This window comes from Odocoileus virginianus, unplaced genomic scaffold (assembly GCF_023699985.2).
Source record: "Odocoileus virginianus isolate 20LAN1187 ecotype Illinois unplaced genomic scaffold, Ovbor_1.2 Unplaced_Scaffold_15, whole genome shotgun sequence".
Classification (NCBI taxonomy): domain Eukaryota; kingdom Metazoa; phylum Chordata; class Mammalia; order Artiodactyla; family Cervidae; genus Odocoileus; species Odocoileus virginianus.
This window is the reverse complement of record NW_027224277.1, coordinates 950,381-966,921: the sequence shown is the minus strand read 5'-3', so window position 1 is coordinate 966,921 and position 16,541 is coordinate 950,381. Positions and strand designations below refer to the sequence as shown.

At 61.1% G+C, this 16,541-nt stretch overlaps 1 protein-coding gene across 1 annotated transcript in view; it reads right to left on the bottom strand.

Moving 5' to 3' along the window:
• Positions 1-16,541, bottom strand: part of VAC14 (VAC14 component of PIKFYVE complex) — a 77,549-nt gene that overhangs the window by 43,167 nt on the left and 17,841 nt on the right. The window contains exons 11-12 of the mRNA XM_070462861.1: positions 12,278-12,422; positions 12,098-12,163 (exon numbers count right to left, since the gene is read on the bottom strand). Coding sequence (XP_070318962.1) covers positions 12,098-12,163; positions 12,278-12,422 — 211 coding nt within the window. The remainder of the gene's footprint in view (positions 1-12,097; positions 12,164-12,277; positions 12,423-16,541) is intronic.

The following is a 16,541-nucleotide window of genomic DNA, read 5'->3' as shown; positions in this document are numbered from 1 at the left end:
GGCCCGTGGTCCTGGCCCTGAGGATGGGAAAGGCTCACAGAGAGTGGGAGGAAGCCACGCCAATTAGTATGCGCTCCACAGCTTTTTGCAGAATGAATATAAAACACTTGTGCTTTCTTTTTGTGTGAGAGAAAGAAACGGGGGAAGGAGAGGGAGGGAAGAAGGTTACAAGAAAGCAATATTCTGCATGAGCAGGAGGGCCTGTGGTTACCATGGCAACGGGCTGGGGGGGGCAGGGGGAAGGCGCATCAGCTGGTCCCTGAGCCGGCTGGCCACTGATGGAGAGAAAAGGTCAGCGGCAACTGGGGAAGAAAGCATCTGACAAAGCAGCTCCAGGAGGAAGGCGCCCGGGGGGGAGGAGCATGCGGTGTCACACCCTCCAAGGCTTGGGGAGTGAAGTGAGGAAGGCCTTCCTTCTGGGAGGCGGCCGGACAGCAGCAAAGGGCACGTTTCAGCACGGGAGGGGAGTCACTGTCTAGATGGGCTGCAATAGGCTGTCAGCCCCTGCCCTCCAGCGGGCCAAGGACAGTCTCCTGGACAGCAGCTGTTTCCAGCCCTCATTTACTGGTGCATCCAGGCACTCTCTGTCCCCACAGCATGTCCACAGATCAGCTCTGGAAAACCCCTCGCTGCAGGACGCACCCTTCTGTCTCCTGGAAATGCTCCTGCCTGCCCCTTCACCACCTCGGGACCACGGGAGGCCCAGAGCTCTGCAAGGTTAAGCCCCCAGGCCTGCAGGCCTATCCTCTCCTCCCACCCAGACCCCTGGACCCGGAGTCCCAGGCGAGGCACCCGGTGGCCGCAGAGCTGGGCAGGAAATGGAAGATGGATGGTTCTGGAGAGCTCCTGCCAAGGGACGGCTGGAAAAATCCTCCATTCTCTATCCACCTGCCTCTGAGAAACTCAGTCTAGAGTCTGGCTAGGCCCCTGGTCAGCTGACCGGGCCCCAGATGTCAACGGGCTCAGTCTTCCAGTCCCGCGAGCAGGGAAGGAATCCCTGGGTTGGGCCCTCTGTAGTCCCGGCCAGGAGGGAGCGGCACGAGCCTCCGAGGGCGGCAACCGGGCTGGCGGGGAAGGGGACGCAGGAGGTCCGAGGCTGAGGTCTGCAGGCACCACCCAGGCCAGCTGATGCCTCTGCCCACAGCAGGGCGGCTGCAGGGCCACACCTGAGATCTCGGGGAGCTTGGGTTACCCCTTATTCTTGGGGAGCGGAGCTGAGAGCAGACGAAGAGGCGCTAGGCCAGGCCTGCATGGCAAGACTTGTGGCCGCCTGCCTCTTTCCACTCAGGAGCCTGTCCCCTTCCTTCATCCTCCCACTCAGGAGCCTGTCCCCTTCCTTCATGAGGGCTGCAGCCCAGGGGGTCAGGCCTCTTGAGCCCCAATGCCCGGTGGACTCATCTGGAGAACTCGGTCCAGGAGGCCGGGCTGCCGGCCCAGGAGTGGCACCCGGGGAGCCGCGGCCAGGGGGAGGATGTCCGCGGGCCCCAGCACAGCTCCTGTGCAGCTCTGGGGGACGGCTGCTGGCACCCGCCAGCCTTCAACACAGCAGACCCGGGCTGGAGAAAGCAGCGACCAGGCCCCGGCCTGGCCTGGCCCGGCCCGGGGGGGCAATTTCCCCAGAACAGCTTCCCCCTAAGAGGGTGGGAGCAGGCCAGGCCCAGCATGCCGGAGAGGTGGCCCACAGCCTTGCCTTCTATAGCACTGGGGCAGCTCTGCCAAAAAGACTCCCAAATCTGGGGGTGCGAGTGAGGGCACTGCTCAGCCTTAGATCTATTTTCCCATTGAGGAAACCACCCTGATTAAGACCTTGTAGTCTCGGTAAAGCAAAAAACAACTTGAAAAAAAGGAACAAGAATTCTGTCTTGGTTTGTTGCCCGACTTTGAACGCACGCCTTTAGGAATCAGGAACAGCTTTCTTTTCTTTTCTTCTGTTCGAGTGGACTCAGAAGTCCTTCCAAAGCGCTAGTTCTGTGCCATACTGCCAAAGGGCAGCACCTGATGCTTATTAAGTTACCCGACGACAGGACAGTGCGGGTTCTGGCAGCTTGAACCATCCAGCCGCCGCCCCAGAGGGCAGAGGGGGACGAGGCCAGCCTGGGGTGAGCCGGCTTGGAGACAGAGCCCCCAACTTCCCAGTGTGAGCTGGCTTGGAGACAGGGCCCCCAGCTTCCTGGGGTGAGCTGGCTTGGAGACAGGCCCCCCAACTTCCCGGGGTGAGCCAGCTTGGAGACAGGCGCCCCTTGCCTCCCACCCCGGGGCTTCCTGCTGAAGCCCTCGCTCACTTGCAGCTCCGACTGGCAGGTACCCCTGCAGGAGGTGAACTCTCCCCATGAGCGGGCAGGGACGGGGAGGGGCCTAGGCGTGGGGCAGCCTGGGGCAGCGCGGGCACCGTTATAGCTCGGTCACCAGGTGACAGGCGGAGGGGCTGCTGTCTCCAGGGCCCGGCCCACGACGACCAGGACAGCAGCACAGGTGCCTGGCCTCTGCTTAGCCCCAGCCCCGTGTGAGCCCCACTCAGCTCTGTCTGAGCGGGCAGGCCCAGGCCCCCGTGAGCGAGGAAGGAGGCAGGACAGGCCACAATGCACTCTGCTGCCATCAGCGCGCCTCCTGCTTGTGCACATGCTCATGAAACGCGTCCGGGCCCCTCCCGTGTGCAGACATGCCTCTGCCCTCACGGCGTGTGACGAGGGCCATGAGAAGGTCTGTGGGTACCGGGTGCTGTAGTCACACAGACAGGGATCTGGCCGGCCCGGAGGAGCAGAGCAGCGGGTAGTGTACTGACAGACATGCCTTCACGGATTCACGGGGCATCAGGCCAAGATCCCGACCTGGTCACCTCACTTCTCTGAGCCGGTTTCTGCTTTGGTAAGGGGAGATGCAGCAGAATGCACGCCTGAAGGGCTGCTGTGGACACAGTGAGGCCCAGTACAGGCTGGGAACCGAGTGAGCACGAGGCACACGTCGGTCCCCAGCATCTCTAGCAACTCCCCACACTGACAGCAGGCCTTGCAAACTGCCAACAGGAAGAAGTCAGGGAAACGCAGCCGACTCTGCTTTGGCCACCTCTGGAGAAGGAAAAACAGACGCACGTCCTGGGAAAGATCTTGGCTACCGACGATGCCCCAGGTGAGGCACAGTGGGGTGTGCGTGTGAAAACAAGGGCCCTGGCCTGGCCACCTCGGCGACGGCAGGGAGAGAGGGTGCTGGAATTGACAGACGGGGCCTGGCCCCCAAGCTCCCCACAAGAACTGGGGTGGGTCCACACCGAGGTTCTCAGTCAGACACGCGCATCGGTCGCTGGGGGCCTGTGGGGAACCTGGGCCACAAGGCCCCACGGAAGAGAGCAGCTCGCGCAGGCCCAGGCTGCGGCCCAGGCAGCCAGGTGGTTACGAGCTCCGGCGGCTCTGACGGCGGCCCTGGTGTGCGTGGCTGCCTCGGGGGACTTTGTGGGGTTGGTGGACGTCGGCCTTTCTAGGTGAGATGCCTGATCAGTTCTCGAGCTCAAGGAGAGACGTGCTGGGGCAAGTGGCCGGCTCCTCCCGGGAGCCCCAGCCCTGTCCAGGGGAAGGTGGTTCCCCCCTCCTCCCCTTCGTGGAGCCACCTCTGGGCCTGCCTTTTCCTGCTTTGGGAAACAAGCCGCCCCTCTGGGCAGCCTTCTGCCCCGTGCTCCAGTTATGGTGCAGCCCCGGGTCCTCACCTTCCCATCAGTGGAGGGAATTCAGAGATAGACTACAAACCCTCCCAGCACAAACCTGTCTTCCTAGAGCATGGGGTAGCGGCCTCACCCCAAGGAGGCTCCCTGGCGTGATGCTGGGCCTGAGACCGCAGGGCCCTGCCCGTCCACGGCAGCACTCCGCTGCCAAGGGCTCCCCGGTGCCCACAGCCGGGGCCTCTGCTGTGCCGTGGGGGCTGGGAGCCCCCGTCCCTGGGGCGTGTGGCTGCAGGCCTGGTTGCGCCTTGCTGGCCACAGCTCATCTGTCCCCGCCCCTCATTTTCTTTCCCAAGCCCCGCAGGAGGCCACAGAGTCTGCCCGGGAGAGCAGAGAGGACCAGCCGTGAGGCCTGCAGCGGGAGGGCCTGCACGTCCTCACCTGGGCCATCGAGCAGTGGCCCACCTCGCCTCTCCATGTGGGGTGGGCCCTCCGCAGGCAGAACCGAGCTCCTGGCCGCTGTCTCGCCCCTCGGTGCTTCAGGCTGGCGCCCGACCTGACCGTGTGATCTGACCGTACAGAAACACTCAGAACTGACGCGTGGGGTGGCGGGGTTGTTTTTGTTTGTTTTGGAGAGTGGATGGAATGAAAATTGGAGTGAAATAAAAACTGAGGCAAGGATATGAGAAGGAAAAACAAGCTCCATTCTTACAGAAGACTGTCCACTTTTGAGCAGGCCGCATTAGTATTCCAGGCAGTGGAGTCAGGACCACACAGAGTCAGGGCTAGAAGGGACTTAACACAATCCAGCCCAACCTTCCTTCCTTTTTAGGGAGGAAAACGGAGGTGACATGGAACTGGTTCCAAATTGGGAAAAGGAGTACATCAAGGCTGTATATTGTCACCCTGCTTATTTAACTTATATGCAGAATACATCATGTGAAATGCCAGGCTGAATGAAGCACAAGCTGGAATCAAGATTGCAGGGAGAAATATCAATAACCTCAGATATGCAGATGACACCACCCTTACAGCAAAAGCAAAGAGGAACTAAAGAGCCTCTTGATAAAAGTGAAAGAGGAGAGTGAAAAAGTTGGCTTAAAACTCAACATTCAGAAAACTAAGATCACGGCATCCGGTCCCATCACTTCATGGGAAATAGATGGGGAAACAGTGGAAACAGTGGCTGACTTTTATTTTTCTGGGCTCCAGAATCACTGCAGATAGTGACTGCAGCCATGAAACTAAAAGACGCTTGCTCCTTGAAAGAAAAGCTATGACCAACCTAGATAATATATTAAAAAGCAGAGACATTACTTTGTCAACAAAGGTCCGTCTAGTCAAGGCTATGGTTTTTCCAGTGGTCATGTATGGGATGTGAGAGTTGGACTATAAAGAAAGCCAAGCACCGAAGAATTGATGCTTTTGAACTGTGGTGTTGGAGAAGACTCTTGAGAGTCCCTTGGACTGCAAGGAGATCCAACCAGTCCATCCTAAAGGAGATCAGTCCTGGGTGTTTATTGGAAGGACTGATGTTGAACTGAAACTCCAATACTCTGACCACCTGATGTGAAGAGCTGACTCATTTGAAAAGACTGATGCTAGGAGGGATTGAGGGCAGGAGGAGAAGGGGATGACAGAGGATGAGATGGTTAGATGGCATCACCGACTCGATGGACATGAGTTTGAGTAAGCTCCCAGAGTTGGTGATGGACAGGGAGGCCTGGCATGCTGCAGTCCGTGGGGTCACAAAGAGTCGGACACGACTGAGCAACTGAACTAAACTGAGCCTGAGCACGTTGTGGGGAGGAGCCTCAGCCTTACCATGGAGTGGGGGCAGCACGGGGCAGAGGCTGCCCTCCTGCTCTCCACCGGGCGGCTGCCACACCGTCTCAGCCGTCCCGCCACGGCTCACTTCTTTGGGGTGGGGCCCAGGGGCTTCAGCAGACCTGGGGCATCCCGGGGGGCAGGTCAGAGCCAAGTGCATCCAGCTGGATAGAGCAGTACCCCTCCCAGTGGCACTCTTACTGAGGTGAGTGAGGGCAGACCTCGTGTGGGGTTTAGATGATCTGGCATCTGACAGACCCAGCTTCCAAAGCTGGCTCCTGGCAAGTAATCTCCTTCATGCCTGAGCTTCCTCTCATGTCACACGGGGGATAATGAAACTACTCCTGGACCACCAGGCACATTCCTGAAGACAAAGGGTGCGATGCACTCTGACCAGCTCCATGACTCCCTAAACTGGTTTCTGCCTCTCCTTCTCCCAGACAGGGTGCAGCACACAGCACCCCCCATGGTTTCCGAAGGAAGCCAGCGCGGGGGTGTCAGACAGGCCACCCCCGCCTCTCTAAGCTGCTCTCAGATGAAGGCAACAAGGGGGAGCCCTCGTTTCTGGGGCGGACACGGAGGGACGGCCCATTTCCAGCAGCAGGCCTTCCCACCTGGGGGCATGATTTGCCCTAAAGACTCTGAAGGTGATGGGCAGGTTGTGAGGAAGGGCCAGGCGCAGACAGGGAGCCTTCCTCGACCTCCTGAAACAGCGGTCGGGGGGCAGGTCAGAGCAGCCCAGGTTCCTGGGGAGGGGGGGCACCCGACCTTCCTCCCAGACCTCTTCTGAAACTTCAGACTTTTTTTCCAATCCCACATATTTTTGTTTAAAATAGACTTTCAACTTTTAGAGCAGTTTTAGGTTTGCAGCGATACTGAGCAGAAAGTAACAGAGGTTTCGCACACACCTCCTGGCCCCGCACACACATAGCCTCCCCTCACCGGTCTTCCTCACCACAGCGGTGCGCCTGTTACGGTCAGCGTACCTGCACTGAGACACATCACCTCTGAAGCCCACAGCTGATGCCAGGGCTCACTTCGGGCACGTGTGTGATGACACGTACCTGCCGTGACCCATAGCGGATCTGAAATGCAGATGGGGAGGCAGCTGTGCTTGAGGCTGCGGTGGGGATGGGAACCACGGGGAACGTGGACAGGACCCGTCTGTCGTCCGGGGGCTCACAGGCAGAGCCTGCCTGGGCAGCTGTGGGCTCGGGAGGTGGCTGACACTGGCATCTTCGGGCAGGGAAAGAGCGGCCCTGCCGCCCACGGGTCCTGCAGGAAGCTCTGCACATGTGCCCCGCGTTCCAGACTGTGGGATCAGGGTCGCATTTTCACCTAAAAACACGTCATTGGATCGCTAGCTGATGGGAGGATTTGTACTCCAGTGCCAAGAATATTAATTTGACACCTGCAAAATTGTTTCTGACAAAAGGATTTTCAGATCAAGGCTGCGAGGAGCAGGCAGTACTGAGGGAGCAGCCACTTATCCTGAATTAGGAGAAGCAAAGACAACCGAGGATCCCGGAGGGGTGTGGACTGCCGAGCTGTCCCTGGAAGGGGGCAGGGGGAGGCGGGCAGAGAAACAAGAGCCCGTGAGACACCCCAGGGAGGCCACGTGCCGGGGGCTGGGGAACATGGTGGCGGCGGAGCTGGGGCTCTGAGGCTCGGCCTCTCCCTGTGGCCAGCTCTTGCATCATGAACACCTGGTACACTCTGTCCCCCAGGGCCAGTGCCTCTCCCCCAGGGTGACGGGTATGCGGGTTTATCACCATCACACTAGGAGAGGAAAACATCTGCAACACAGACCATAGATGGGACGTCCTGGATAAACAGAGCTCCTGTAAATCAATCGGAAAAGTGGACAACGGATCAGGGCGCTGAGGGAGAGCTTTTCCAAAGCCCCACAGCCCTCTCCACACCAGACTGCACAGTCTTCTCGAGAACTTGTAGCACGAGAGAAAAAGGCCAGATGATGGGGGGATGATACGATGACCAAGCACGAGCTTGGGGCCACAGAGGTAAAACACAGGCACAGAGGCGCAGTGACTGCGCGCTCTGGGGACAGACAGACTTGGTTCTGGCCCCAGCACTCCCTAGGTGGGTGTCAACTACTTCACCTCCCCAGCCTCAGTTTCTGAATTGCCAAATGGAAATAATAACAGCATTCTCCTGCAGAAGAACTGTCGAGGGTTCTCTGGATACTACAGGGAAGGTGTCTAAGCACATTCCCTGACACTGGGATGGCTTCAGACAGGCTGGCGGTTACTAACGGGCTAACCCGGGTGTTGAGCCACCTCGGTTGTGTGTACAGCCCCGCGTGGGGCAGGCCGTGGTCACGTTCTATTAGTGAGGGGCCTCCCCCCTCCAGGGTCTGGCTGTGGGCCGATCTGACTGAATGGGCTTTCAGGGTCTTGTACCCCTGGAGCTCCAATCTGAGATCAGGGGCATGCCTGAAAATAACTGGGGAAACCTCCCAGAGGGCACTTTCTGGACACCCTGGAACGGAAGCTTGCTCCAGGAGAAGAGGGACTTTGTCTCATTCATGGTTGCATTTCCACTGCCAAGTACACAGGACACCCTCAAGGTCACCGGATTCACCAGGGACAGGATTCTGGGGAAGAACCAGGACGTGGCAGGATCACGACTCAGCAGTGACACTGGATTCCCAAATCCCTCTCCAGGAGAGAGATGGGACAGCTGGGACTCTGAACTGCTGCTAACAGCAGCGCTGCCTGCCCACCCCACCCCCGGCAACTGTCCCCAAGAGCAGCTGCAGCCTCTCCCCACCGGAGGCCCACAAGATGCGCCCCAAAACCCGAAAACATTTGGCATCTCAGCAAATCGAGTTTCTACAGCCGCAACCTGAACAGAGCTGTTTAATGGACTGCATCTCCTCCGGCTCCCTTTAAATGCACACGCACACAAAAACCAACCGCGGGTGAAGAAGGCTGGATGGGATTAAACAACTCAATTTAAAGGACTGAAAACTCAGCTGCTTCCACTAAAGTCCTGGGGAAGGAACCAATCAGCGAAGTTCTTCTCTCCCTTTCTGTACTGAAATGAGGGCTGTGAGTGTGCAGCGAGTCAGTCCTAACTCACAAAGAACCAGGCCATGTCCACCTGGGCCTTGTACTGCAGCGGCTGGGGTGGGGGGAGGCGGGGTGTGTGTGTGTGTGTGCACTGCAGCGGCGGGGGTGGGGGGAGGCAGGGTGTGTGTGTGTGTGCACTGCAGCGGGGGGGTGGGGGGCGGGGTGTGTGTGTGCATGCACTGCAGCGGCGGGGGTGGGGGGAGGCGGGGTGTGTGTGTGTGTGTGAACTGCACAGGGCGGGGTGTGTGTGTGTGTGTGTGTGTGTGCACTGCAGCAGCGGGGGTGGGGGGAGGCGGGGTGTGTGTGTGTGTGCACTGCAGCGGGGGGGTGGGGGGCGGGGTGTGTGTGTGCATGCACTGCAGCGGCGGGGGTGGGGGGAGGCGGGGTGTGTGTGTGTGTGTGCACTGCAGCGGGGGGGGTGGGGGGCGGGGTGTGTGTGTGCATGCACTGCAGCGGCGGGGGTGGGGTGAGGCGGGGTGTGTGTGTGCGTGTGCACTGCAGCGGCGGGGGTGGGGGGAGGCGGGGTGTGTGTGTGTGTGTGCACTGCAGGGCGGGGTGTGTGTGTGTGTGTGTGCACTGCAGCGGGGGGGGTGGGGGGCGGGGTGTGTGTGTGCATGCACTGCAGCGGCGGGGGTGGGGGGAGGCGGGGTGTGTGTGTGTGTGTGCACTGCAGCGGGGGGGTGGGGGGCGGGGTGTGTGTGTGCATGCACTGCAGCGGCGGGGGTGGGGTGAGGCGGGGTGTGTGTGTGCGTGTGCACTGCAGCGGCGGGGGTTGGGGGAGGCAGGGTGTGTGTGTGTGTGCACTGCAGGGCGGGGGTGGGGAGAGGCGGGGTGTGTGTGTGTGTGTGCACTGCAGCGGCGGGGGTGGGGGGAGGCAGGGTGTGTGTGTGTGTGCACTGCAGCGGCGGGGGTGGGGGGAGGCGGGGTGTGTGTGTGTGTGTGCACTGCAGCGGCAGGGGTGGGGGGAGGCGGGGTGTGTGTGTGTGTGTGTGTGTGTGTGTGCACTGCAGCGGCGGGGGTGGGGGGAGGCAGGGTGTGTGTGTGTGTGCACTGCAGCGGCAGGGGTGGGGGGAGGCGGGGTGTGTGTGTGTGTGTGTGTGTGTGTGTGTGCACTGCAGCAGCAGCGGGGGTGGGGGGAGGCAGGGTGTGTGTGTGTGTGCACTGCAGCGGGGGGGGGGCGGGGGGGCGGGGTGTGTGTGTGCACTGCAGCGGGGGGGTGGGGGGCGGGGTGTGTGTGTGCATGCACTGCAGCGGCGGGGGTGGGGCGAGGCGGGGTGTGTGTGTGTGTGTGCACTGCAGGATGGTCAGTGGGGGGAGGCGGGGTGTGTGTGTGTGTGTGCACTGCAGTGTGACCTGGCCTGCATGTGGCGGGGTGTGTGTGTGTGTGTGTGTGTGTGTGCATGCATGCACCTCTGCAGCAGCGGGGGTGCCACCTAGGCGGGGTGTGTGTGTGTGTGTGTGTGTGTGCATGCACTGCAGCGGCGGGGGTGGGGGGAGGCGGGGTGTGTGTGTGTGTGTGAACTGTGTGTGACCTGGCCTGCATGTGGCGGGGGGTGTGTGTGTGTGTGTGTGTGCATGCACTGCAGCGGCGGGGGTGGGGGGAGGCGGGGTGTGTGTGTGTGTGCACTGCAGCGGGGGGGGGCGGGGGGCGGGGTGTGTGTGTGTGTGCACTGCAGCGGCGGGGGTGGGGGGTGGGGTGTGTGTGTGCATGCACTGCAGCAGCGGGGGTGGGGGGAGGCGGGGTGTGTGTGTGTGTGTGTGTGTGCACTGGGTGGGTGGTTTGAGGCGGGGTGTGTGTGTGTGTGTGCACTGCAGCGGCAGGGGTGGGGGGAGGCGGGGTGTGTGTGTGTGTGTGTGTGTGTGCATGCACTGCAGCGGCGGGGGTGGGGGGAGGCGGGGTGTGTGTGTGTGTGCACTGCAGCGGGGGGGGGCGGGGGGCGGGGTGTGTGTGTGTGTGCACTGCAGCGGCGGGGGGTGGGGGGTGGGGTGTGTGTGTGCATGCACTGCAGCAGCGGGGGTGGGGGAGGCGGGGTGTGTGTGTGTGTGTGCACTGCAGCGGCGGGGGTGGGGGGCGGGGTGTGTGTGTGCACTGCAGCGGCGGGGGTGGGGGGAGGCGGGGTGTGTGTGTGTGTGTGTGCACTGCAGCGGCGGGGGTGGGGGGCGGGGTGTGTGTGTGTGTGTGCACTGCAGCGGTGGGGGTGGGGGGAGGCGGGGTGTGTGTGTGTGTGCACTGCAGCGGCGGGGGTGGGGGGAGGCGGGGTGTGTGTGTGTGTGTGCACTGCAGCGGCGGGGGTGGGGGGAGGCAGGGTGTGTGTGTGTGTGCACTGCAGCGGCGGGGGTGGGGGGAGGCGGGGTGTGTGAGCGTGCACACACGGGTGCATGGTGGACAGGCAGGAGGGGTACTGAGCAGAGGCCCAGACCATCTGCTTTGAGTTTAAGAAAACGTGGAGGAACTGAGAGGACCTGGAGGTGGACACCTGCCTGTCTGAATCTCTCTGTGGCTCAGGGTCAGGGAAGCAAAGTCAGGCTGCAGGCCGGCTGCCCAGGACCCCACACAAGCCAGGGGCCAGCACAGGAGAGACTGAGGCACCTCCTGCATGGGAAGATATGGGCCAGGTCCCGCTCCCTTTTCCCCAGCCCGTCCCCTCCTGCTCGCCGCTGGGAGGTCTGCAGATGCGAGCGCCTGCTGCCTCATGGGGCCCAGAGGAGGGCAGGAGAGGGGTGGGTCAGGGCCAGGGCCACCAACATCCAGCACAAAGCCCAGAGTGGGCATGGGTGGAGGGCAGGGATGCCCCCCAGGAGAAGGCAATGCCCGGCTGCAAGCCCTGCTCCTCGGCTGGGAGGCGGGGCGTCCGACCAAGAAGGCCCCCAAGCAGGACGCTGCTGGCATGGTGTGGGGAGGCTGAGGGCGCAGCCCTTGCCCACCCCACTCAGGGCCACTCCCGCTGCCTGGGAGGGGGCGAGCCTCTCCCTTTAGCTTGTGGTGACCCCCAACAAAAGTGAAGACTCAGGGTCCAAGTTCAAACCGGAGGCCAGAAAGGAGTCGAGCTGAAAGGGATCACAACTGGTGCTCTGAGGGCTCAGCTGGTGCCCGGCACAGCACTTGGCGTTTCTGGAGACATTTCTCACACGCTTCTGTGCTGTCACTACCCCACCGGATGGAGAAACGAAACCGAGACGCAGGGTTGGGCAGCGGCCCTGGGCAGCGAGGCAGCCGGAGCTCGCCCTCGGGCTTCCTGCCGACACTCCCCACGGCCTCCCGGGGACCGGGGCTCCCTGCCCGACTGGCTTCCTCGCCACGGCCAGACCTGGCGCTCGTCAGAAGGGCCAGCAGAGCAAGAGCCTTTATCTCCAGAGGGCAGGAGACAAAGCTTTCTCCCTGACGGCTGCTCCTCACCAAACAGGAGCAACGGGGGGAGTTTAGAGGTGCTGGCTTAAGAGAACACAGCAAAATAAGTCCCTCTGAGCTACACCGGGCCCTCAGCAGGGGAGGCCGGCGGCCAGAGCCGGGAGGAGGATGGGGACCTACCTCATCAGACTCGTCCGACAGCGTCTGCAGGAGCACGGGGAACAGGCTGTCCGTGTGCCGCGACATCTGTGGGGAGGGGCCGTGTGAGCCCGCGGCAGGGGCCTCCCACCCCAGGACCCTGCCAGGCGCGGGCAGGCCCTGCAGACCACCCAGGAGCGCCGCTCCAGCCCGGGGGCTCACCTTGCGGGGGGTCTTGATGTACAGGTGGTAGAGCCACTTGAGGACGGCGATCCTGGTCATCATGCCGATGGCCGTGTCGCTGAGGTGGCAGTTCAGCACCTGCACGATCCCGTCCAGGTGGAGGGTGACTGGGGCCCTCTCGGCGCTGCGGGCGAGACCAGGAGGGAGCTGGCCTGAGGCCCACAGGCCCCGCACTCCCACCTGGGGCGCCAGGGTGCTGCTCTGCCAGGTGGGAGCACGGACATCCACGCTGCGGCAGGAGGGCCAGTCTGCTGGGCAGCTACCCGCAGCCCCCTTTCTAGCAGCGGGCTGCACCAGAGAAGGTGCAGAAGGGCGGACACCTCTGATGTTAACAAGCTCGGGACCAGCGGACCTCGTAGCTGAAAGGCAGTTCAGCGCCCCCAGCGCATTACGTCCAGAGCCTGTCAATGAAACAAAACCTCCCTGTCCAAAGAGCCCAGGGAAAGGCCCCAGGGACGCCCCTAAGTAACACAGGCCCTGCCCCAGGCACTCAAAACCCACTTCTCCAACAAGGACCCATGGTGCTTCAACCAGTCACACGCAGGGCCCTCGGCACAGCGGCCGGCCTGGGTGAGGGGCCTTCAGAGCCGCCTCTGAAGTTGTTAACGTTCTCATCTGAGGCAGGAAGGAGGTGACAGGCTCAGCCTGTAGACTGGAGCTTGCTCAGAATGCCTGCGCTCTAGGGCGGGGTGCAGGCTCCCTGCTCCCCTGGCCTGAAGCCTTGCTGGTCTCCAGGCAGATAAAAGTCCTGCCAAGCAGCCCCGGGAAGGCTGGGTGCCGCTGGAACAGACCCTGAGCCCTCTGCCCAAAGTGGGGTCCCCAGACAGAGGCCGGCATTCTCCGGGATGGGGCTGGCAAGGACAGGGGCCCTTAAGGTGTTGGGAGGGGCTCCCTTCCCATCTGACGCAGAACGCCATTGCCTGCCTGGACAAAACGGTCTTCCGTGGTATTTCCAGACTGTTCAATTATTCATTTGCGTCAGGAACTCAATGCCTATGCTTTCCCAATTCGCCTGCAGCCTCTCTGAAGCTTGTTTGATGTGAACTCCTAAAGGGCAGGGTTCTGAGCTCTGTTAAGTGCTAAATGGAAGTGCTATTTAACATGGTTTGATGATTCCCCATGGAGCTCGTTTTGGGGGCATGAGCGGGCACTTCTAGCCTCTGGTGGCCGGGGGGCTGTACGTGTGAGGGATGTGGCCCAGCAGACTGAGCCTTGGGGTGGGGCTGCTGCTGAGGCTCCCCAAGAGCCATGTGGCTGCAAGTGCTGGGGTCTTCCGAGGACAGCCAAGCATCTGAGTTCTTCAGCAGCCTGGACAGATGGAGAAACTCACGCACAGACAGACAAGTCCAGGGTGGCAAAGGCGGGCTCCCAGACAGTCTCAGCCACCCAGGAACCCGCTGCTCTTCACCTCTCTCTCTTTCTCACTATTTACTAGAAATATAATGCAAGTCACACATGGAATTTTATGTTTTTTGGCTTTACATTAAAAAGTATACAGAAACAGGTGAAATTAAATTTAACAATATATTTTAAGTAACCCAATATACCCCAAGGGCTTCCCAAGTGGTACAGTGGTAAAGAATCCGCCTGCCAATGCAGGAGATGCAGGAGACACAGGTTTGATCCCTGGGTCGGGAAGATCCCCTGGAGAAGTAAATGGCAACCCACTCCAGTATTCCTGCCTGGGAAATTCCATGGACAGAGGAGCCTGGAGGGCAAGAGTCGGACACAACTGAGCATGCACTCATGCAATACGCCCCAAATATCATTTCAACATGTGATCAACATAAAAGACGACGCAGAGATCAGTAACAGACTGTGCACACTCTCTTCAGTGTCCCGCGTGTCCTGCCTTCAGCGCCCTCGGCTCAGACAGGCCGTGGTGCGCGCAGCGGTCACGAGGGGCAGAGGCGCCTGCGTGGACGGCACGGCTCTGCGGCACCATCCATCCCCTCTTCTCCTCTGACTAGTTCCTGGCGTCCCTCTCCCTGTCTGATCTCCAGGTCCTGCTGTGCCCCACCGCACCAGCCTCCTTCTGGGCTCCTTCGGGCGTGCTCTGTAAGCTCTCCTTGGGCGGGCAGGATCCCGTGGTAGGAGACACTCCAGACAGCTTCCTGGAGCCCGAGGTCTTAGTGAAATGAGCTTGGAAAGCAGTGGGGAATGACCGGAAGCCCCTTCCTGGCCCTGTGAGCCGAGGGCTCCAGAGAGGCCCTCTGCACAGCAGGAGGTACACAAGGGCCCCTGCGCCGCAGGTCCTGCCACTTCCTGGCTGAAACAGCCCTCGGGGGGAGGCCTGGACGGTCCCTGGGACCTGGCCCAGCTGTGCCCTGAGCTGCTGGGGGCCAGGAGGCAGTGTGAGCCCAGCTCCCGCTCCACCTGCAGTCCGGGCCCTGGGGGGGTGCATGACGCTTGGGGGTCGGGCTCTGACATTGAGCAGTGACGACAGGTGTGTGTGAGATGACGCGCGCACAGGTTCTGGGCAAGCACAGTGCTGGGCTCTGCACTGAGCAGTGTTACTCCCAGGCTGCAGATGAGGCAGGCAGAGCAGGGAGGCGCTAGCTGACCCGTGCACAGCACGCGGCTGCCAAGCATGGAACTGGCGCTTTCTCGGCGTCTGAGCCCAGGGTGGCCCTGCCCACTGCACGGCTCTGCCTCCTGACGTGCTGCACTCAAGCACCCCAGCAGCACCGTTTCCCAGGGAGGGGGACACCAAGGAAGCTGCTGCTCATCTCGGGGTGGTGGTAGGCCAAACCCTAGTGGCCCCAGGAAGCCAGGCTAGACAGCCCCTCGGGCAGCCGGGCTCCTTGACTGACGACAATCCCGAGGTGCTGGGGGCCAGCGAAGCAGGTCCACAGAGCACAGACATCAAGGGCTGGCTTGTGACTGCGCCACCCTTGGGGCGCTGCCCTGGGCCCAGACAAGGAAGGGAGGGTGTCGCGCGGGCGGCACCCTGGGTGCCCAGAGCGGCCCTCCCCAGGCTGACGGTGAGGTGGGCGTCGGCCTCAGCCAGCCAACAGGCCCCTGGGTCCCTTTGGTGCGCGATGGGACACTACAGGACCTGCCCGAGGCCAGGAGGCCTGGTGCGTCCCCCTCAGCTGGGGACGATCTCCCTGGCTCCCATGTCCTTGGCTGGCTGGAGGGGAAGGGCCCGGGAGGCCAAACGGCCCAGGGCGCCACGGACAGGGAGAGCGGGCGATCCTGACTCCGAGGGGCAGCTCTCAGCTACCCTGCCGGGGGACCAGCTACACTGTTTGGGCTCGGCGTGAGCTCCATGCGAAGCTGGGGCTCTGGAACCTGGGCTCTTCCTGGCGCTGGCACGCTGCGCCTGGTGCTCAGCTCCTGAGTTGCCGGTCTGGAGCCAGAGGTGTGCACCCTCCACCCTGGCTCACCCCACCCGGAGAACGGAACGGAGCTCAGACACAGCTTAGAACACATTTCTGTGCTGGTTCCAGAGAGTCTAGTTACTCCTGGGTGCTTGTGAGTTATTTCATGCTGTCTGCAAAACCCTGTTCTCACTACGCACTTTCTCAGAAAGCATCTCATAACGACGGTCATACGTGTACATGTACTATGACTTCCAAATGCGTGGTGGTTCTGTGCTGTTAAAACACTGACTTCAGGCATAAGGGTTCTGATATTACTAACACATCCTGATAAAGCCCAGCACTTCTCCGTGGGAAGCAGCACTTTATTTCTGTAACATCTAACCCTTTATGGCACTCCTATGTTACAGCTCTAATCAAATTAGAACAAAGGTAAGTCTAAAAAAGGAACTGTTTCTGAATTCAAGCTTTTTTTTTTTTTTAATAAAAGATCTTTGTCACATCTTTCAATCAGCAGGTGCTGAAAGTTGGGAAGCACTGATTTCTAGATCTTTCTGCTTGCCTGCTGCAGCCAGCTATACTGTACTGGAGACCTGTACTGAATATCCCTGATGACAATGGTCCTCTAAAGCTGTACCTAGTCTCATGCACAAGGCCAGAGCCCAGAGCTTTCAGCAGACTGTCACCTTGCTGGCTGTCTGCTAGGCGGGTAGGGGTCCCGCTGCCCTCAGCGGGCCTGGACATGGTGGGAGCGGCCCGCCTGTGCAGGCAGTGCCCGGGATGACTGTGCGTCGGAAACCTGCAGCCCAAGTTACACTTCGCGGGGACCCTGCGAGAGGCCAGCGTGCCCGAGCTTAGCCCGTTTCAGGTAGCACCAACCGGCAGAGCAGGCACCCCAGCCTCCGTCCTCCGCTGCCGCC